This window comes from Anabrus simplex, chromosome 9 (genome assembly GCF_040414725.1).
Source record: "Anabrus simplex isolate iqAnaSimp1 chromosome 9, ASM4041472v1, whole genome shotgun sequence".
Taxonomy (NCBI): domain Eukaryota; kingdom Metazoa; phylum Arthropoda; class Insecta; order Orthoptera; family Tettigoniidae; genus Anabrus; species Anabrus simplex.
The window spans coordinates 121,315,082-121,339,003 of NC_090273.1; the positions used below are offsets into that span (position 1 = coordinate 121,315,082).

Below are 23,922 nucleotides of genomic sequence, written 5' to 3' on the forward strand. Positions count from 1 at the left end.
AACAAACAAACAAACAAACAAACAAACAAACAAACAAACAAACAAACAAACAAACAAACAAACAAACAAACAAACAAACAAACAATATTATTCAAATGCAACAAAGGAAGTGCTATTGACAAGTACTTACATGTTTTTTTTTCTTTCTAAATTTGTAACTTTCTTATCTTTAAATTGATTATCTTCTAAGTTTCAATAAAACATGAAAAATAAGAGATTAAGAATAATAGAAATTTAACAGACATTTTAGAGGTGAGCTCTGATCATCTAACTATATTTTACTTACTTATTCATATGTATAGTAATGGATAGTAAGTAACTATAGTGTAAGAAAATGTATCAAAGAATGGAAGCTGAGATTGAGTATAAGAAACTAAACAGAGATAAACTCATTAATGTATCAGTATCAGTGGAGGGGCAACAGAGGGAGCTTCATATCAGTGATTTATCTTATATACAGGGTCATCAAAAAAGAATACCCATATTTTAAAAAATTGCTGCTTCAAGGAGGATAAACATATTGAGGTGATTATGGTCATAACTGAAAAGGAAATATGGGAGGTTTTTTTAATTACATAACTTAATAAATTTCTATATATGTCCCATTAGTGTCACGGCAGACACAAAATCAGTAATAATCAGTTTCTTGCCTGTACACTGGAAAATGTCTGGAGTAACAATTTTGATGGCAACAACAATCCTTTGTCCAAAATGCACTAAGTAACTTAAATTCTCACCATAAACAATATTCTTAATGTATCCCCAGAAGAAGTCCACCATTGGAGGGAAATCAGGGCTTCTAGGCAGCCAGGTAATAAGGCCACCTCCACCAATCCAACCATTTGGAAACTGGGTATTCAATGTGTTGTGTACATTGTCTGGTGCATCACAACAGTGATAAGATATTCTAAAGTTATGTCGAACAAGCACAATTGATTTTAATCCCATGAACCAAAGTATGCACTGAGCATTCTGCTGGGCAGTCTGCATTGTACCAACCTAGCCTGGCTATATAGCACACGTGCAGAAATGCTATTCATAGTGAGGGTTGTATCACCCAGCCCAGGGCAGGCAGCTAGTATGATGACTTCTAGCAGTGGTTTAAAAAAAACTGCCTTCTTTCCTCTTCAGTTTCCTCTTCAGTTTAAAACCATAATCACCTCAATATGTTTATTCTACTTGAAACAGCAATTTTTAAAAATATGGGTAATCTTTTTCAATGAACCTGTATTTGACATAGAGAACTATGGCTGATAAAATACATGCCATCTTTCCAATGATCTCTTAGACAAGAAATCTCACTGATCCTTGCTCTACCAAAAAGACCTTGAAATGAAATGGCGTATGGCTTTTAGTTCCAGGAGTGTCCCAGGACAAGTTTGGCTTGCCAGATGCATGTCTCTTGATTTGATGACTGTCGGTGAACCACGCGTTGTGATGAGGATGAAATTATTATGAAGATGACACATACACCCAGCCCCTGTGCCAGTGAAATTAACCAATTATGGTTAAAGTTCCCGACCCTGGCAGAAATCGAGTCCGGGATACCTGTGATCAAAGGCCAATACGCTAACCATTTAGCCATGGAGCCGGACACCAAAAGACCTTGAGGTTGGACTAGATATCACATGGTCAGCAAGAGTGATCCTAATGAGATTATTACTCTTTTTAATCAAGGTGTCATCCCTATCTCTACAGTAATAAATATGAACTTCCATATTATGGGTACCAAAGAACGAAGATCACAAAGTATTAATAATGGAAAGGAATTAAAAATTAGAGAAATCAATGGAATATGACAAACAGGTCAGGAAGAGGAAGCATAAGAAGGGAGACAAGGACAAACATGACAACATAGAAATAAAAGGACAATCCCCACATCTTCATATATTGCCATCTTCAAATAGATACATTCTCTCCTCATCAACTCCAGATATCCCTGTTTCTCAGCTTCATCAGGAGGGTTGGCATCAACACTGATATTGAAGGGCCATCTTGACAGATCTTCAGTGGAGTGTCGGATAAGAATAAAACCAAATAAAGACAGAAAAGGGAAGAGACAAAAATTAAAGATGAACAGAAGAGGTAAAAGACAGGAACAACAAATAACCTGTAGGGATCCTTTTCTCCTTCTGTGTATATCCTTTGTTCCTGATCTTTTACCACTTGTATTCATCTTTAACGTATGTCTCTTCCCTTTTATTGTGCTTGTCCAGCATTCTTCTTATTTTCCACCAAGCCAGTTGGCTGTGCAGTTAGGGTGGCATAGCTGTGAACTTGCATTCCGGAAGTGGTGAGTTTGAATCCCACCTTGGGCAGTCCTGAAGATGTTTTGCCATAGGTTCCCATTTTCACACCTGGTAAATGCTGGGGCTGTACTTCAATTTAGGCCATGGATGCTACCTTCACAATCCTAGCTCATTGCCATTCTTGTGTCACCGAAAACATTAAAAAAAAAAAAAGATTACATTTCCCACATCAAAAACAAGATCTGTCAAGTGTTGATGTTTATCCTCCTGATGAAGATGGGATTGAAGAGTTGTGGGAGAAGAGTTATCTATCTGAAGATGGCAGTGTATTAAATATGAAGATTACTGTTCTTTTTTGTGCTTTCATGTTTGTTCTTGTGCCCACACTGACCTGTAATTCCTTTTATCCTATTATGTGTACCTTTTCATGTTTCTATCTCTATATACATGGCTTCAAATCATGGGTGTACAGTAGCCTACAGCCTACATCAGGCATGTCAAAGTTACAAGCTGACTGACAACTCTGCGTGCATGAGAAACAGTTGTTATGAACGCTAGCCCAGGACATTATGGTGGTGGTGATTATTGTTTTAAAAAGAAGCACAACTAGGGAACCATCCTCTATATAACACTAATCAGAGGGAAAAATGGAAGGGATTCGACACTTCAAAAAATGAAGGTATCGGCCAAAGTAAGACAAGGACCACGAAGGGCATGAAAATGAAAGACTCCCTAGCCCTCGCAAACCTAATAGTGTAGCAGTTGGAAAAGAACAAGAGTTGACCAAGGAAGGTCGGATAGGCTAGATGAAAGTGGGGAGCCTAACACAAGTAAGTGGAAGCAATACCAGGGCTCAGCTAAGGGCCTTGTGGTCGCCAAACCATGCTCCAAATTTCAGAGTCCCTGGGGCCCCTTTTAGTCGCCTCTTATGACAGGTAGGGGATACCGTGGGATACCAAACAAGTGAAAGCCTGTGGGAGCTACGTCAAGGCAATAGGGTGGATGGGGTAACACAGTCCAACCCTGTTTCGTGATGTGTTCCAACATCCTCAAACTTGTTTTTTGCAAGTTGCTTTACGTCGCACCAACACAGATAGGTCTTATGGCGATGATGGGACAAGAAAGGGCTAGGAATGGGAAGGAAGCAGTCGTGGCCTTAATTAAGGTAGAGCCCCAGCATTTGCCTGGTGTGAAAATGGGAAACCACAGAAAACCATCTTCAGGGCTGCCGACAGTGGGGTTCGAACCCACTATCTCCCGAATACTGGATACTGGCCGCACTTAAGCGACTGCAGCTATCGAGGGCGTGTGTTATCATGTTGAAGCAAACAATCACCTAGGTTTTTATGGTGTCCAAGTCACTGGAAGCGCTTCTTGAGTTTGGTTAATGTGTTCACATATGCCTCAGAATTAATGGTGGAGCCTCTCGGCATCACATCAATGAGTATGACACCATCACAGTCCCAAAACACAGTGATCATAACCTTACCAGCAGAAGCAGTTTCTTTGAATGTTTTTTCTTCTTTGGAGAGTCAGGATGGAGCAATTCCATCAATTGCCATTTTGTCTCGGGCTCAAAATACTTCAAAACGTTGCAGCAACTCAGAAGAAATGTTTTTACTGAGAGTTTTATGTTCATCCACAAGACGGCGTGGAACCCATCATGAATAATTTTTTGCGTAATCAAGAGCAATGATTATTACACCCACACTCCCTTTGCTGATTGACAGCTCCCGCGCCAACTGCCGAGTCGTTCTGCGTCGGTCATCGCGAATGAGCACATCAGCACGCTGCATCTTGTCAGGTGTGACAGTCGTGGGTGGCCTCCCTGGCCGCTGTAAGTCTTGGAGCTTTGCTGAAACGCTTTCGGTCTTACCCTCTGTGCCCAGTGACTAACTGTACTTCTAAAGTGGGTAGGGTCTGACACATCCCACTCTGACGACTCTAGTGTCAGACCTAAGACGAAATGCTGGTTAATAGAGCAAACGCCTGAAAAGCCTTACATCTGATATGTTTTTGACATGCTCTATTGGTGAAAAATATCTAATTCCCTCCATGGGAATTTAGAATTTTCCTTTCAGAATTGCTAGGCGGGCAATAATTCCATTGTGGAGATTTATCTCGCGTATGCAGTTATCAGACTGTGCCTCTTACATAGGCTTCTGATAAGCTCTCCTGCATACACCCAGCGTCAGTGGGCAGGGTCTGACACATCCCACTCTGACGAGTCTAGTGTCAGACCTAAGACGAAATGCTGGTTAATAGAGCAAACGCCTGAAAAGCCTTACATATGATATGTTTTTAACCGTACTTCTGTCGACTGCTGATGCTCTATAAACTGCACTTAAATGTTTGTGAATGTTTCCAACCGTTTCTTGCTCTGCAGTGAGAAATTCAATGACTGCACACTGCTTGTAACATACATCACTTACAGACGCCATGTTGAACCATTGCTGCAAGTATGGTATCTGTCGGAAGAAACAGAAACTTGTGCATGCACTCCGAAAACTTAAAAGAATTCATATCTAAAGTTTTGCATTCGTACCATTGTTGGGGGCTGAGAATAAAATTGAGGAGCATTATTTTCTAGGCCATCTTCGTATATTCTTTCATATAAGGACATAAATTATTAAATGTGTTCAGCACAACGTCTGTATAAAATGTGTCAAACAATGTAATCAATGTGTACCAGAAAAAATAAATAATTACTTTAAAGGTTGCCATAAGCAATGAAGTACAAAATAATAAGCATTTACTTTCTAGGGGCGTAACATGTTCAACTCTCCTATGAACAATTATGAACCAAATAATACCGAATACTATGCTGCAACTACATCACTTTCATAGCAAAACATGACAATTTTATAAACTTACACAAAATAAAATAGGCTATGATTAATGTAGCATCTCTTCAAGCAACCACATTGATGTAAAAGTACACACACACACACACACACACACACACACACACACACACACACACACACACACACACACACACACACACACACACACACACACACACACACACACACACACACACACACACACACACACACACACACACACACACACACACACACACACACACACACACACACACACACACACACACACACACACACACACACACACACACACACACACACACACACACACACACACACACACACACACACACACACACACACACACACACACACACACACACACACACACACACACACACACACACACACACACACACACACACACACACACACACACACACACACACACACACACACACACACACACACACACACACACACACACACACACACACACACACACACACACACACACACACACACACACACACACACACACACACACACACACTAACAAACAACTGTATCAATCCTTATGACACAGCCTATGCAGCTGTATGTTTCCATCATTAATTGTAGATCAAAACAGGTACCTGGAGCCTATCACACTAAGCATGCACAACCCTGAGTCAGTAACATGGGGAAGAACAAACCAAATGAGGGGAAGAGACTTGTGCCTTTGTGCACAAGTATTTCTAGTACGGGCACTGTGCTTATGGTGGGCAAGCTTTGATACCCGTAGCCTGCAGCCATGTCCAATTACATGATGGTAATGAGCAATAGAGTGACATTTAGGAACATCATATATCAGCAGTTCTGATTTCTGCCAACCTCACAGTCTTCTTGAATTGTGCCGAGAATGGTGACATGTACAATATTATTAAAATCGTATTACATATTGATGCTCTAAGCTCCAAATCACAGGTGTACAGTACAGCCTACTTCCATGTCCAATCACATAATGATAACAAGCAATATAGTGACACTGTGAAACAAAGATGAAACATACTGTACTGATATTACGAAGCACAATAATACTTCAAAACTCATATAACTGTCACTCAACAGAGAAAAGAGTCAAGCTTATACAGGGCTGATGATGCCATGTTAATGTCCCAATAAAACTAGTTTGCAACCTACCTGTTGCTAAAAGACACATAAGGTGTATAGTGCTGTTTCCACTGGTGTTCAAAAATAGTTATCAATAATGCAAATGAAAGTGTAATGATTTTGCAAGAATCTTTAAATACCTGAAGCACAAAGTTGATCAGCATGAGGAAGTTGGTGTCTGGAACAGTTATCTTGAACTTCAGAGCCTGTACCAGATCAAACACCACCATCCTTGTAAGGAGTAGTTTCTCTCGCTCCTGTTAAATTACGTACATAGTAAGTTCAAATGAGTGATAATTTGAGAAATAAAGGAAGACAAATAATAGTTTAAAGATACTGTACATAAAATGTATGGTAATTCAAATCTGGATGGCAAATTGTTTCAATGATTGTGCAAATCTAGCAGTTTAAAAATGAATGAAAACAACTTCATTAAAGCTCTTTTGGTAAACATAATCTCGTTGGAACAATAATATTATTTTAACTGACCATGAGAGGGGAACACTTGATTTCTTAATACAGTAGTACTTTATTAATGGCAAAAAACAATGTTATATTAGATGTGTTTATAGAGCAACAAATCCTCTTGGCCGTTATTCTTGGCTTTCCAGAATGGGGCCACTATATCACCATCAGATAGTTCTTCAACTGTTCTTATGTAGACTTCGCAGACCTTGAAGCTTGGATCCTTACGTTATGAGGGATTGTAGTAAGGATGTAAAGGAGAAGGCATATAAGTATCTGGTAAGACCCCAAATAGAATATTGTTCCAGTGCATGGGACTATCACCAGGATTACTTGATTCAAGAACTGGAAAAAATCCAAAGAAACGCAGCTCAGTTTGTTCTGGGTGATTTCCAACAAAAGAGTAGCGTTACAAAAATGTTGCAAAGTTTGGGCTGGGAAGACTTGGGAGAAAGGAGATGAGCTGCATGGCTAAGTGGTATGTTACGTGTATTATTCTTTGACTTTAAGTGGTATGTCCCGAGCTGTCAGTGGAGCAATGGTGTGGAATGACATTAGTAGACGAATAAGTTTGAGTGGCATTTTTAAAAGTAGGAAAGATCACAATATAAAGAAAAAGTTGTAATTCAAGAGGACAAAATGGGGCAAATATTAATTTAAAGGAAGGGGAGTTAGGAAATGGAATAATTCACCGAGGGAGATATTCAATAAATTTCCAAATTCTTAGCATTTATTTAAGAAAAGACTAGGTAAACAACGGATAGGGAATCTGCCACCTGGATGACTGCACTAAATGCACATCAGTGGTGACTGAGTTGCTTGAACTAAGAAATCATTACCTAAGGTGTAAAGGAGATAATGGTACCATTATTGTAATAAATCAAATTACTAAATACAGTTAAATAAGCCAAGTCTATTTACTTAAGGTTGTGCATTTGGTATATTTTGATTCCTGGCATTTTCCATAAGTAGAGAATGTGAACGGTCAAAAATATAAATATTTAACATATTCATACTTCTCATCATTCTCTGTATTAAACTATGGAAGCCATAGTTGGTTTTATGCCAGTTGGTTTCAAAAGCCCATCATCTATGAGGAACACAGATGTTGATTTTCTCTCCCTCTCTAGGAACACCAGGACCTTGACGTTGGTGTTGGGGCGTCTGTGCTTGTTGATCCCAAGGGCTGTGCCAGCTTAGAGTTACCCATGCTGGATTGGCCTTGGAGTAGGGCCAGACTAACAAGGTGTCCCCTGAGTTGCCCGAGAAGTGTCTGTGCTCTTTTTTCTTCATTCCTATTTCTTTCCTGCCTATCCTAACCTCTTGAATCTTCAATTCTCTTATTATCTAGCCGGCCTCTCTGCCTCGGTAGTAAGTTTGTAACCCCTGTGGGTGGGAGTAGTGGAATAACACCCATGATAACCCCTGCCTGTCATGGAGGGTGACTGGGTGGGGTTCCCGGGGGCTCTTAACTTTGGAGCATGGATTGACAGCTGCGGGGCCCTTAGCTGAGTCCTGGCATTGCTTCAGCTTACTTATGCCAGGCTTCTCACTTTCATCTATCCTGTCCGGCCTCTCTTGGTTGACTTGTTCTTTTCCGACCCCAATGGTATTAGGTATCAAGGCCTGGGGAATCTTCCATTTTCATGCCCTTTGTGGCCCTTGTTTTTCTTTGGCAGATGACTTCATTTTTCAAAATGCCATATTTCTTCTCTGATTAGTGTTATGTAGAGTATGGTTGCCTAGTTGTACTTTCTCTTAAAACAATATGCGTCACCACCACCACCACCACCACCACTGTTGATTTTCTCCAGTAATTCAGAGAATTTTATTTGTGAGTTAAGTAATGAATAAAGCTAATATCAAAGTTCTCATGTTGTTCTTGAAGAGAGTGTAAGTTCAAATAAGCGAGTTTAATGTGACAGTTCATCATAGTCATGAGACTTCCAGTTTTATTAAAAATTTGAACCACAAGTATACTGACTTTTCATTTTTAAACCCCCCACATGCACTTGTACTTTGACCATCTTCAAGCGAAGCCAGTGATAATACCACTTGACTATCATGCTCCCTAATCAACAATTCACTTAGCAATAACACATATAGACCTGCACATGTTTATAGGGTATACAGTGCATTTTTATAATATATAATGTCTTCTCAAGAATCTGCAGTAGTACCAAGGCTTAGGGCATCCTCCTTAAGTGACGCATATCGATCTTGCCTGATCAGCATGAGAAGTGGGCAAGGGCCTGTGGAAGAGGCGGGCAAAAGAAGCGAGTCCATCAGCAACTCTGATTGGCTACGATTAACATCAGCACCCTGACTGGAAGAAGTCATGAGCTAGCTGATACCCTAAAGAAACGGCATGTTGACATCGCTTGCCTTGGGGACCAAGTGGACTGGTGCCAAGGCCCATGATATTGGAGAAGGGTACAAGATCTTTTATAATGGTCGCAAACAAAACCATAATGGTCTAGCTATTGTCATTCATGAGAAGCTTTATGATAGCAATGTTGAAGTTAATCGTGTCAATGACCGACTGATCTCAATCAAGATAGACTCTGGGACTACCATGATAAGAGTTATTTCATGCTACGCTCCCCAACCTGGGTGCCTTGATGAGGAAAAGGATGAATTCTGGGACAGTCTCGACACACACCTATGATCCACTGACTTTAACGAACACTTACTCATTGGTGGAGATCTAAATGGGCATGTTGATTCGACAAGAGAGGGATACCAACAATTCATAGTGGACAAGGATTTGGAGTGCGTTAACAATGAGGGAGAACGAATTTTGGATTGTGCTGTAACACTTGACGAGTCCCATAACTGATTTTAATTCAGATAATATTTTAAAAAGCAAACACGTATTTTAAGAAGAGACCACCGCACCTCATTACGTATAGCAGTGGTGGGCGAAACACTCAGGTTGACTATTGGTTACTCCGTCGGTGTGAACTTAAGAGTGTGTGCGATGCCAAAGTCATCCCATCAGACAGCATCGCACCTCAGCACAGACTTCTAGTTTTGGATCTTTGCCTTAAACCTTTGCAGAAACCACGACAGAAAATAACAGGCCCATGTTGTATCAAATGGTGGAAACTACCTAACCATAAGGAAGGTCTAGTAGTTGCCCTTCTCAATGCACCATATTCAGATACAGGCCAGCTAGGTAATATAGTCTGGGAAGACGTCGCCGAACATATACGTGGTACCACATCTAATATTCTGGGAACAACAAAACCAGGTAAACCATACATAGATAAACAAACATGGTGGTGGAATGATGAGATGCAGGCTGCAATAAAAGAGAAGAAGCATGCCTACAAAATTTGGCAGGACACTGGCATTGACGGCGACCTCAAACAATATAGGAGACTTAAGATTGAGGCCAAAAAGGATGTAGCTATAGCTAAGGCTGCTCATTTTAAGGATCTGTATGAGCGTTTGGATACGCCAGAAGGAGAAAAAGGTATTTACCAACTGGCTCGATCACGTCATGGCCTAAGTCAAGATATTTGGCATGTAATGTATATCAAGGATGAAGCAAATGATGTACTCCAGAAACCAAATACAATCCTGGAACATTGGAACAGGCATTTTTCCAAGATCTGCAATGAAGGAGGAAGAATTCCTTTATCCTCCAATACACAGTGCAATACCAATCAATCTCAGGTCCTGTCGCACTTATAACTTTTTCGGAAGTTCAGGAGGTCATGCACTGGACCTGACGACATTCCAGCTGAAGCATGGAAAATGCTTGGACAACAAGGTGCTGAGCTGATTGCAACCATCTTCAGCCACTTTATCATAGAAGAAGTGCTACCATTGTCCTAATCAACAAGCATTACTGTGCCTATTTGGAAAGAAAAGGGTGACGTCAATGAGTGCGCAAACCTTCGGCCTATTCGCCTACTATGTCATGCCATGAAGCTCCTCGAACGCATCATAGATCAGTGCCTACGGAGTATTGTCAACATCACTCCAAACCAGTGTGGATTTGTGAAAGGATGTGAAACGATTGATTCCATTCGTGCAGTTCGCTTGCTTATGGAAAGACACCAGGAAAAGAACAACAGGCTACTCAACATTGCCTTCCTGGATGTGGAAAAGCCCTTTGACTGCATTCCTCATGAACTGATTTGGCATGCACTTAGATCACATGGCGTCCCTGAACAGTATATCCGTTGTATAAATTTCCTATATCAAAGCTCTACCAGCGCCGTCTGATGCCCTGCTGGAATTTCACTGCCATTCCCCATTAGGGTTGGTGTCCACCAGGAATCGGACCTGTCACTGCTTCTCTTCATTTTGTGTATGGACACAGTCATCTCTGATATCCAGTCATCATCCTCATGGTCACTCCTGAATGCTGACGATGTCCTACTGGCTGCTGAGGAGCATCAACAGATTCAAGAGCAGGTTAAGGAGTGGAATGAAAAATTAAAAGCACATGGACTTCAACTCAGTACCAAGAAAACTGAGTACATGGAGTGCAATCTGCAGATAAATGGAACCATTCAGGTAGATGCCCAAGATCTCAATGAAGTAGAACAGTTTAAGTACCTTGGTTCTTTGGTTAACGCTGAGTGTGACACTATTTCAGATGCCTGTGCACGAGTACATGCGGCCTGAATAAAGTGGCGGCAAACTGCCGGTGTTCTCTGTAATCATCGGATACCAATCCACCTGAAGTCCATGGTTTACAGGACTGTTGTTCGCCCAGTTGCTCTGTATCACTCTGAATGCTGGCCGGCAGCAGTCAAGCACAAGCAAGAACTTCATGTCATGGAAATGCGCATGCTTTGTTGGTCACTTGGACTGACCTGGCTAGATCATGTCACAAACCAGAAATCCAGAAAATCATCGTAGACAAGATGCTTGAGACTCAACTTCGGTGGTAAGGCCATGTAATGCGTACAGAAGGATCATCTATTGTAAAAATGGCACTTCGCATCGCATCACACCATCTGGAAATAGGCCATGTGGTCGGCCCAAGAAATGCTGGCTTGATCACCTTCAAGAAGACATGCGCTATGTTCATCTTGTTTCAAATGATTGGACTTCATGCTTCATATCATGTTCACACTGCACCATTTTAACATTGAAGGTTGACAAGACGCTATCACGCCGCGTCGCAGTATACAAAGACTTTGCATTTATTTATTTTAATGTGTCCTTGCTTTATTTTTAATGTTATGTATTTGTATTTGTGACTGAAGATGTCCTATAAGAGGACGAAACATGTTTCACGAGTGTAATTTAATGTAGTCTTTGTAATAAAGACAATTACAGTATTGTAAAGGTGGAATTATAAAATCTAAATTTTCACAAGTTGATACTTTGACAATACGGGCTCTAATATGAAATTTATAAAGTGCAATACCTAATTGATGTTATATTCTTTTTAGCATTTAACATCTCAGTGATTTATGATTTATATCTTTGCTCCAGAAAATAACTCTTTATTCTCTAGTTTCTTGAACTTGATTTTAGTTTTTCAAAAATAAATTGAACTGCTTTCACAAGTATTTAAAGTCACTAAATTCTAGTTTTTTCATTTGATGTTCAGTAAATGTAACAATGTAAAAGGTATGAAACTCACCCTGTTGAATGCCCTGTTGCACAAATAGCAAAGGTCAACAAGGTAGTGGTACTTGACGACAAAGTTCTGAATGGTGAAACTTATTACTTTTGAGAAAGGATCCAGAATTCCCTGAAAATAAACAACATGATATGCAAGTCATTGTAAAGTAAAATACAGAGTTACATTTCCCTTTTATGCAGAAAATGCAGAAAATAAAATTTTAATTAGTTTTCATAAGAGATCATCTGAAGGAACAATAACAATGGAATGACACAAACATGCAAAAGACAAAATAAATTATTATTAGACTTTACTCTCTCCATTTTAGCAGAACTTTCACTTATCCCAAGGATCAGCTACCAAGGGATTAAGCTCAGATGTTGTTTTATTATTGTTGCATAACTATTTACAATGTGTTTTATAATTATATGCTTATTTCTCACACCGTAAATCATGCAATGGCTTCCCCTTCATTATTCCTCCTGCAACCTGAGCCCCCACCTCCAGCCTCTGATAAAACCTAACATTCAGTGTGCTGCATTTCATCGCTGACATAAGACTTCCTTGGAGCTGTGTAAGAGAGAGTTAAGTTCTGGTTATACATTTCTCTGCTTTTTTGTTTCACCACAGCGGCGGTTCAGATTTTTTCACTTTCTTCTTTTTCCTTTTTCTTTACAGACACCTGGTCTGATCTACATCAACATATTAACACCTATTGGGCAATTACTCATATCTGTAATATTTATATATGCCCCCCTCAATCATTTACAAGTGTATAAAAGTTATTTTTCAAGACCAAGCAAGTCATGATTGAATGTTACACAATGTTTCATTTATGCCAATTTTTAAAATCTGTATGGCTAAAGATGGCCTGAGTGGCCAAACCTAGTCCCATGCCTAATACTCTAATGATAATGTAACTAATTATTGACAAAATATAGTTATATGTGTCATTAGCCTTGTACTGAATAGGTGGACCCATTTTACTTAGCAAGTGTCACACTGTGAAATGATACTAAACAATTCATGCACTGTATAATCACTGTCCCTTAATGACAGAGCGATGGAGCTTTGTATAGCATGGTGTCTAGTAAGCCATAGGGTTTCAGCATAAGCACAGTATTCCACGATATGTTAGCTTCTCAGTTGGTCACACATGGCTGAGTTAGAGCCCTGCACAGATGTGGATATATCCGTGAAGTTAGTGTCTTGGTGGATGCCAATTGTATGACAGTGCAGATAATTTTGCTGATAATTTCTAAATAATGAAGTTTATTAATTTTTACTCATGTATACTCTTTTCTTGCTTGTGGTTAGGCGACCCTTGACAGTGGTATGGGAGAATGGTGATATATAAAGAGCCTTGAGACCATAAAGCCGTAAATATGATCGTAATCTAACTGGCTCCTGCCGGCAATTAATGGAAGGAAGGAACAAAGTTCAATACGTCGGTAGTTGTCGCAAGAGAAAATCCCTCATAAACCCCTGATTGTGGAGGGTCTGGTGCCAGGTATCAGACCTACAGTAATATGTTAACAGATCTATCCGTTTCAATACCTTGGGTGTAATATACTGTAGATAACCATTCGCTGGATGCGGTGCGGATGAGGGAAGTGCGCATGCGAATCATATTTTGTATATCCACACAGGGCTCTACCCACAGTCTAGGATTAAAATACTTGGATAAATTGAGAATCAAACCCGGACACTCCAGGTAAGAGGTCTATAAGAAGATCCCTATAAGATTTCTATAAGAAGAGACCTGTAAATCTCAACAGATTAAAAACTGTTAAATATACAGTTATTGGAAGATCGTGTTGAACTTTGAGCAGTGTGCGATCCTAATGTTTCATTCTATGAGTACTCATTATTGTAAAATGAGGCAACCAAATCGGGAGGTTCATGCAGAGTATTTAAGGTTACAATTTGAATCATATACTTCAGGTACAGAATGAGATTCTCATTAAGTTCATTATTTTTGGTGATTCCTTATCTAGAGTTATGTAAACTTTCTTGTAGGATGGAGGAGGCAAGAATACAAAAACAGACAATGGAGATGAAGTTCGAGGGAAAGAGAGCAAGAGGGAGACCTAGAATAAGGTGGATCAATTCGATAAAGAGAAGTGCAAGAAGTAGAAACCTGGACTGGGACGAAATGATGGAAGAGAAATGGTGGAAGGAGAGAGAAAGGTGGAGAAGTACCATAAATGCCTCGACCTCGCAGGAGCTGGATAAGAGGAAAGGAGGAGGTTGATGTAAACTCCCTAGTATAAATTAGTTTTCTTGAGTTCTTGGCTTCATAAACCACAGTCTCCATCTGCAGGACTTTTCTTTTGACATTCTCTGTCCCTGATTTTAATTCAGATAATATTTTTAAAAAAAGCAAATAATACCATTGTATGAAGTTCGAGTTGTAATATTTATACAAGGACTTCCCTATGTTCAAATTCCTTTGAAAATTAAAATAAACATACCTTACAAGCAGAAATGCCTGGAACTTTGAGCACTGATACCATAATTCGCAGCAATGGTTGAGGATCCTCTAATGAGGGAAGAAGGAGAACCAACCGTCGGAACAGAACATCAAGTTGTGTGAGCAGGGGGCCAGATCCTAGCCCAGCTTCCAGAGGAAGGCAGTCCAGATAGCATGCCATGTTATGTAGTACGACTGGAAGCATCTCCGTAGGAAGTGACTTCCGAGAATTAAGACCCTCCAACAAAAGTTGGAGTGGTGCAATAGGGTTTAACTCATTGAAGTCTAGAAGTGCCTGTGCAACACTGCGGAAGAACTGCATACGTGCTGACTCTGTAAACATTAATTTTATAATCAGTGAATACTGACCTAATAAACAGTAATGATACTGGACAATATACAATATAATAGCAAGATTCTTCTAGTATAAATTTAAAATATGAACTGCCAAAATATCTTCTAACTTCAACTTCAAAATCAAATGATCAAAAATATGTCTCTCTGTCATGTTTATCCTTCAACAGCTATTAATGTCAGATGACCACCAGTCATAAGACATAGCCTGCACAGTTGCAAGAGTTACACTAGCATCACACATTTTGTGACGCTAACCTCCGTAACGCAAATTTTCAGATGACCGCAAGCCATAAGACATATTTATGTCAAAATGGGCAGGACTAAATAAGTTGTCTTCCGTGAAGGCATGCAAGTATAATGGGTATAATTTTGCTATGAGTGATTCATTCATTCTCCAAATAATCTCCTTAAGACTTTTATTTATAAGGGACTCTCAGCATTTTAATTCAAATTTCTGTAAATGATTTGCAGCCCACAGGTTATGACTATAATAAATCATTTCTTTCTGTTTCACTTTCCCCACACCTTGGTAGGGTCATAGGCGGGATCTGCATTGTACATGTGGCTTTCATATGAAAACAAGAGATCTGGAGCCTCATACATCATGGATAACACTTAGCTGCAATACTGTAATCAGGCTTACTCATCCCTTTCTATTAGACACTGAGTAACTTCAATGTTACTCAATGTTACCTAGCTCTTTAACCTCTTAACTAGGGAGTTTCCACTGATAAATGAACATTCATAGCTGGGAATATATTTTGACTGAAAATGAGTTAATTCATTACGCCCATTATCATGGTGTGGGTGATGAGTTATCTCGTCATGCCCATTACTCTTTCGCGAATGACGAAGGAACTTGTCCTGCCTATTATGCGCTTCTGCAAATGACGAAGGAACTTGTCCTGCCCATTATGCGCTTCTGCAAATGACAAAGGAATTTGTCCTGCCCATTATACTTGCATGCCTTCACGGAAGACAACTTATTTAGTCCTGCCCATTTTGACATAAATATGTCTTATGGCTTGCGGTCATCTGAAAATTTGCGTTACGGAGGTTAGCGTCACAAAATGTGTGATGCTAGTGTAACTCTTGCAACTGTGCAGGCTATGTCTTATGACTGGTGGTCATCTGACATTAATAGCTGTTGAAGGATAAACATGACAGAGAGACATATTTTTGATCATTTGATTTTCACAAAGTGAAAAATGGTTTCTTTTGATTTGATTTGCATTCGATAATTCAATGTGATTCAACTTCTTGCAACTACATTACGATACTACACTTGACACTAAGAAACATCCAATGATACGATGCCACTGTTGTAACGAAGTACATTATTATTATTATTATGAAATGAAATGAAATGGCGCATGGCTTTTAGTGCCGGGAGTGTCCAAGGACACGTTCGGCTCACCAGGTGCACGTCTTCTGATTTGACTCCTGTAGGCGACCTGCGCATCGTGATGAGGATGATGATGAACACAACACATACACCCAGCCCCCGTGCCAGCGAATTATCCAATGACGGTTAAAATTCCCGACCCTGCCGAGAATTGAACCCGGGACCCCTTTGACCAAAAGCTAGCATGCTAACCATTTGGCCATGGAGCCAGACTTATTACTACACTAAATGAATTTGTCTTATAACAATATAGCAAGAAAAAGCAGTGAAAAAATAAAAGTACTGTACTGTACATGATGTTACAGAAAGAATTGTAAGACAGTCTTCAAAATCATTTTTCTTCAATTAGTCTCTGTATATAATGATACAGATGCAAGCTCACTGTGAGTTTCACCAGTTTTGTTATCCTCTCTATCCAAACAGCTGTCATCTTTGTCATCTGAATCAGTGAGATGAAGAACAGTTCATCATCCAAATGAGCATGCTTAGTAATTATGTACGGAAGAAAATGCAATGAAATATTGGTGCACAGTGTGGCACAGTAAGTCTGGAACCTATTGACATCTACAAAGCAATGAAATGAAATGTCGTATGGCTTTTAGTGCCGGGATATCCCAGGACGGGTTCGGCTCGCCAGGTGCAGGTCTTTCTATTTGACACCCGTAGGTGACCTGCTCATCGTGATGAGGATGAAATGATGATGAAGACAGCACACACACCCAGCCCCCGTACCATTGGAATCAACCAATTAAGGTTAAAATCCCCGACCCGGCCGGGAATCGAACCCAGGACCCTCTGAACCGAAGGCCAGTACGCTGACCGTTCAGCCAACGAGTCGGACAACAAAGCAATCATAGAACTACACTCAGCAACAAAAAAGAGGCAAGATAACATGTCCCACCCAGCGATAACAGTTTTCGAAAGGCTCTAGACAAGTTAACTCGTCATTACCCAATTGAGTAACAACTACTGGTAGACGAATTAACTAGTCATGCCCAGTTAAGAGGATAAACGTCTGCTGAACAGACCTACCACACAAAACAATATTCAACAATATTTTTTGTAGACTATGGTTTGGGGACTGTAACACCTGTTGGAGATGTCGTCCATGATTCTTGTTAGTGGTGACGGTTCTACGACACCTTGTTGTCCCTTTATGTTGACATAAAACCGATCTCATATGGCAGAACTTGTCAACGACAGCTAACATTCTTCTGTTATTTAGAGCCACCTTATTAAATCACTCCTTGTACTGTTCTTTAATGTGAAGCAAACTTGGCCCGTTCTGACGTCCTAGGCTGTATGACCGGAAATAATGTTTCATAATAAACATCCTCTATTGTGAGAACCATAATTGCACAAAACAAACTGAATTCACAATATGTCAAACTGTTACAAACAAACAAACAAACAAACAAACAAACAAACAAACAAACAAACAAACAAACAAACAAACAAACAAACAAACAAACAAACAAACAAACAAACAAACAAACAAACAAACAAACAAACAAACAAACAAACAAACAAACAAACAAACAAACAAACAAACAAACAAACAAACAAACAAACAAACAAACAAACAAACAAACAAACAAACAAACAAACAAACAAACAAACAAACAAACAAACAAACAAACAAACAAACAAACAAACAAACAAACAAACAAACAAACAAACAAACAAACAAACAAACAAACAAACAAACAAACAAACAAACAAACAAACAAACAAACAAACAAACAAACAAACAAACAAACAAACAAACAAACAAACAAACAAACAAACAAACAAACAAACAAACAAACAAACAAACAAACAAACAAACAAACAAACAAACAAACAAACAAACAAACAAACAAACAAACAAACAAACAAACAAACAAACAAACAAACAAACAAACAAACAAACAAACAAACAAACAAACAAACAAACAAACAAACAAACAAACAAACAAACAAACAAACAAACAAACAAACAAACAAACAAACAAACAAACAAACAAACAAACAAACAAACAAACAAACAAACAAACAAACAAACAAACAAACAAACAAACAAACAAACAAACAAACAAACAAACAAACAAACAAACAAACAAACAAACAAACAAACAAACAAACAAACAAACAAACAAACAAACAAACAAACAAACAAACAAACAAACAAACAAACAAACAAACAAACAAACAAACAAACAAACAAACAAACAAACAAACAAACAAACAAACAAACAAACAAACAAACAAACAAACAAACAAACAAACAAACAAACAAACAAACAAACAAACAAACAAACAAACAAACAAACAAACAAACAAACAAACAAACAAACAAACAAACAAACAAACAAACAAACAAACAAACAAACAAACAAACAAACAAACAAACAAACAAACAAACAAACAAACAAACAAACAAACAAACAAACAAACAAACAAACAAACAAACAAACAAACAAACAAACAAACAAACAAACAAACAAACAAACAAACAAACAAACAAACAAACAAACAAACAAACAAACAAACAAACAAACAAACAAACAAACAAACAAACAAACAAACAAACAAACAAACAAACAAACAAACAAACAAACAAACAAACAAACAAACAAACAAACAAACAAACAAACAAACAAACAAACAAACAAACAAACAAACAAACAAACAAACAAACAAACAAACAAACAAACAAACAAACAAACAAACAAACAAACAAACAAACAAACAAACAAACAAACAAACAAACAAACAAACAAACAAACAAACAAACAAACAAACAAACAAACAAACAAACAAACAAACAAACAAACAAACAAACAAACAAACAAACAAACAAACAAACAAACAAACAAACAAACAAACAAACAAACAAACAAACAAACAAACAAACAAACAAACAAACAAACAAACAAACAAACAAACAAACAAACAATCAATTCATTCATTCATTCATTCATTCATTCATTCATTCATTGTTGGGGAAAAGTGAAGAGCAGAAGAGCAATAATTTCAATGTTGTTTGTTTTGCTACATACCATACATCTTGCTGCTCTTCTGTAGTACAAGCTGATTATCACCAACCTTACGTGTTTTACTAGATATTGAATAGTGAATGAGCGAAGTCACAACTTTTTAGTGTTCAAACTTCCGATTAGCTCACCCTACACAATATTTCCCCTACTTTTCCTTCCGTTTCCCCTAGCCTATCACAGCGCCACTCCTCAGTTAGCTCGACCCTACACAACGTTTCACACACTTTCCTCACTTTACCTACCTCTCCTTCCAATATTCCCCAACCACCACAAGTGCCTCACATACATACACAGAACTCAGTCAGTTAACGACATGGCGTAAGGGAGGACATCAAATACGACACGATCGACTATAAGGTAATCAACTCCATTACCCTTTATTCTCACGAACACACATTTTTAAAAGGTTTTCTCCTTAAAATATCCTCCTTTATACTCATTCTCTTCTCGTTTCAGACTCATTTTAATAGTCCAACCGCAACTCAACTTCAACTACGGTTGTTTTATCAAGACCAGGCGAGTTGGCCGTGCGCGTAGAGGCGCGCGGCTGTGAGCTTGCATCCGGGATATAGTAGGTTCGAATCCCACTATCGGCAGCCCTGAAGATGGTTTTCCGTGGTTTCCCATTTTCACACCAGGAAAATGCTGGGGCTGTACCTTAATTAAGGCCACGGCCGCTTCCTTCCAACTCCTAGGCCTTTCCTATCCCATCGTCGCCATAAGACCTATCTGTGTCGGTGCGACGTAAAGCCCCTAGCAAAAAAAAAAAATGTTTTATCAAGAGTTCCCCCGATAACTATACGTTGAGAAAATCTTGTGTATCTCTAATTTTATCTCCAAGATTAACAAATATACATGTCTCCAACAAAAAGTAGAACCTTATCGCCAATTTTACTTCGTCACTTGGACACTGACTTGTTGAAATTTTTAACCAACATGAATGAACATTTTATTTTATCATCATAACTATCATATGACTTGTGTTTTAATTTTCGTGCCATTTTGTCAAATCTTTTAGCTATTGTATCATCATAACTATCAAATGTGTTTTAATTATCTTGCCATTTTGTCAAATCTTATAGCTGAAGATGTTCCATAATCGGAATGAAACATGTCCTAGAGATTAAGCTGGTTTATATGTAATTAATAAAACTATTATATAGAAATTGATAAGTATTGGAAGGTGGGAACCTACTTATAACTTAACCTTAGTTGAATATTAATGATGTTGGATAGAATTCCCTATCAGGAAATGTTACCTTAATGAGAAAACAAACAAACAAAAAAAAAAAATTCAGCTAAATAAAACAACCTAAATAAACATAAAGTGGCTTGTTAATATTTTGTTCTGCTTACCTTCTACTTGTGTCTGGAACATCTGAACAAAGACACCGTTAGGAGCCAGCTGATGTAACACACACCTTAAGAACTGATGTGCTACACTGGTGGCACCTCCCGGAAGATAAATGTTTGACTCGCTCTGCCATGGGTAGGTGGCATTTAAAGCTACCCTGTGGAACACATTCATACATATATACAGTACAATAATAGTACACAGTTATTGGGCCATCCAGCAAGTTCTGAATTTTTGGACAGGTTTATGCTAGGAATTCTTATCCTACTGTTAGGAAATACTTGATATGCTGTAACTATTAGCAAGTTTGTGAAGTCAGTCATGATAAGAAGTCACCAGCAACAATTTGTTTTGAATAATGATTTGAGAAGTGAATTTATCAAACACACATTCAAATAACTCTTACAATTAAGTTTTGTTTAAGGATGCTTTCTGCCTTCTCTCACTCATATATGAGGACTGTAAATTAAGTTGTGGCAACATAGTCCAGACACTCACAGGAGTTCGAGCATGCGCAAATAGGATATGGGTGGCGCTGTTGTCGATGTGTAGTGTGCATTTGACGGGCATCCAGTTGTGAGTGTTGTTGCTGTGCGGCGTTGAAGTGAAGAGTGTCGATTTCACCGCTCTTTCAAAAGGTGATCAGTGTTCATGGATTAAAATTGAGGTTGCCCGCAGCAAAAATGCATCAGAATGTTATCGAGGATTACGTGAAGCCTGTTGCAAGAATGCATTACCATATAGATGGTTGCATGATGGGCGAAGGCATTTCGTGCCGGTCGGAATGAGGTCTTCGAACACCCTCCATACTCACCAGACATGAGTCCTTGTGACTTTGTCCTATTTCCGAAGTTGAAGGAACCCCTCCGAGGCCACACATTTCCTGACGTGGCATCTGTATTCCCTGCAGTAGGGTGCTCTGTCGCTGTCATCAACAGAGAACGCCTTGCCAGCGGTCCCCAATAGCTTCCCGAATTTTGGCAAAAGGTAATAGATTTCGCAGGTGACTACAATGAAGGAATGTAATGCAATTGTACTTGTTAGTTCATTAAATATGGTGCATTGGCACTGCCGGTGGCTCCAAATAGCCTACGCAGTGGCCTCCACGGTATGCACTAGCCATGCGTCTTGAGGGGTGTGCTAAGTACCAACTGATGAGCCCAACTTAGCACACGGGGGCAAAATGCTGGCAACCAGGAATGAGTTAGCTGGAAGATTTATAATGTCCAATAACGGACCATTTATATTGGTATTATAAATTTACTCATTCGGGACAAATATTGCAGGTTCCCTATGGGAATCAACATCTATATCATTTGGAGTCTATAGTTAAGGCTATGATCATCAGATGACAGGAGTAACTAGTTCAAAGACGAAAGGAATGTGTCCGGTATGCTACTCACTTCGCGCCTAGTTGCTTCCCAGTGCTGATGTGCTTGTGCTTCTTGACTTAGCTTTCAATCGCCTTGAAATTGTGAAAGTCCTGATGACAGAGGAAAGATATACTGTGGAGGAAGCTCTTGCCCTCATACTGGGTAGTAACTTTGAAGAAGATGACGACGAGTTATTTGTCATCTGATTCTGCTGATGGAACGACTTCAATCACACCTTCTAGTTCAGGCACGTTTTCTACTCAGGATACCTCTCTGTCATCTAAAAGGTCGGCCTACTTTGACAATTCTACTGAAGATGAAGATAGTGAGGATGAAGATCAGGTGCCTGAACCATCGAGCAGAAAACTAAATTGGAAAAGGGAGAACTTGAATCCGAAGAAACATAGACGCAGCTAATTCTGGATTGAAAAGTTTAGTAGACAATGCTAGCAGAGTGAAAAGTTCTTAAAATATGATCATAAGAATTTCACCGAATGTGCATTTCAAATAAAATAAAATACTTTTAAAATCTGCCTGTCCTCTCTTTACGTCACGAGACGACTGCGGAAGACAGAGCGGAGCAAAAAGAGTATTCCGTACAGCGAGCTCGGTGAGCCACTCGCTGCTTGCGTCCAGAGGGTCATGCCACCATACTCACTATGCTGGAGAGAAAGGGTCTAACTTGTCCTAATAAAATAGGTCAAGAAATATGGCAGTACAGTGATAGGCAAAAAAATTCACTGTCTCCAGTTTTATAGTGTAGTACTGGGAAATGCAAAAGAATGTACTTCAGGAGAGTGAAACATTACAAAACACTTACCATAGTCTAAAAGCAGATAAGTTTCTAACTGATGTTAAGGAACTGTTGGAGTACATTCAGGGTCTTTGTAGTGATGGATATGTAGTTATACTTGAAAGGATGCAATTCAGAGCCATCAGATTCTCAGATTAAAATAAGCAGGGGCTGGTTGATCAATTTATGAAGTAAAATAACTTTTCCCTTAGTTGCTGAATAACACTAGGCCAAAGAATACATAAAGAAATATCCATTTGTATCTTTTCTCCGCTTCACAGGAAAGCATAGGATCATGGATGTATCTTTGGGCTTAGAAGATAAGAGAGTAAGTACAGATTCTTTGGATGCTCCCCTCTCAGTAGCCTCTTATGAGATGTATAGATAATGCATCTTTTGTCTCCACCCACAGGGGAGATAAAGAGTTGCAATAAATTGAGAGAAAAATGAGGGTATCCACAAAAGAATGGTAAGGTTCATGAATTGTGAGAAAAAGAAAGACATTTCAACCTCGTAAATATAATACTAATCTAATTATTATTAGCCAGCCCTGTGGTGTATAAGTAATGTACCTGTCTCTTATTCCAAGGCCCTGGGTTTGCTTTCCAACCAGTTCAAGGTCCTTAATTATGGACTGAGGAATAGAACAGGATTCACTTGATATGTGATTTTCTTAAGCTCTTACGTACAGGAAGAAAGCGCATGATGAGGAGATGACATTACTTACCTCGTATAAATAGACAAACACTGTTTGCCATGGTTACAATGATGTCGAGAAATTGATGATGCTAATTCCAAAAACATATACATGTTTTAATTATTCATTTATTATAACAAGAACA

The 23,922-nt window shown here is 39.0% G+C and overlaps 1 protein-coding gene across 1 annotated transcript in view; it reads right to left on the minus strand.

Annotated features, from left to right (window-relative positions):
• The window catches only part of unc79 (UNC-79 domain-containing protein), a 346,819-nt gene that overhangs the window by 20,609 nt on the left and 302,288 nt on the right, over window positions 1-23,922 (minus strand). The window contains exons 41-44 of the mRNA XM_068229169.1: window positions 20,917-21,071; window positions 14,762-15,093; window positions 12,306-12,416; window positions 6,370-6,486 (exon numbers count right to left, since the gene is read on the minus strand). Coding sequence (XP_068085270.1) covers window positions 6,370-6,486; window positions 12,306-12,416; window positions 14,762-15,093; window positions 20,917-21,071 — 715 coding nt within the window. The remainder of the gene's footprint in view (window positions 1-6,369; window positions 6,487-12,305; window positions 12,417-14,761; window positions 15,094-20,916; window positions 21,072-23,922) is intronic.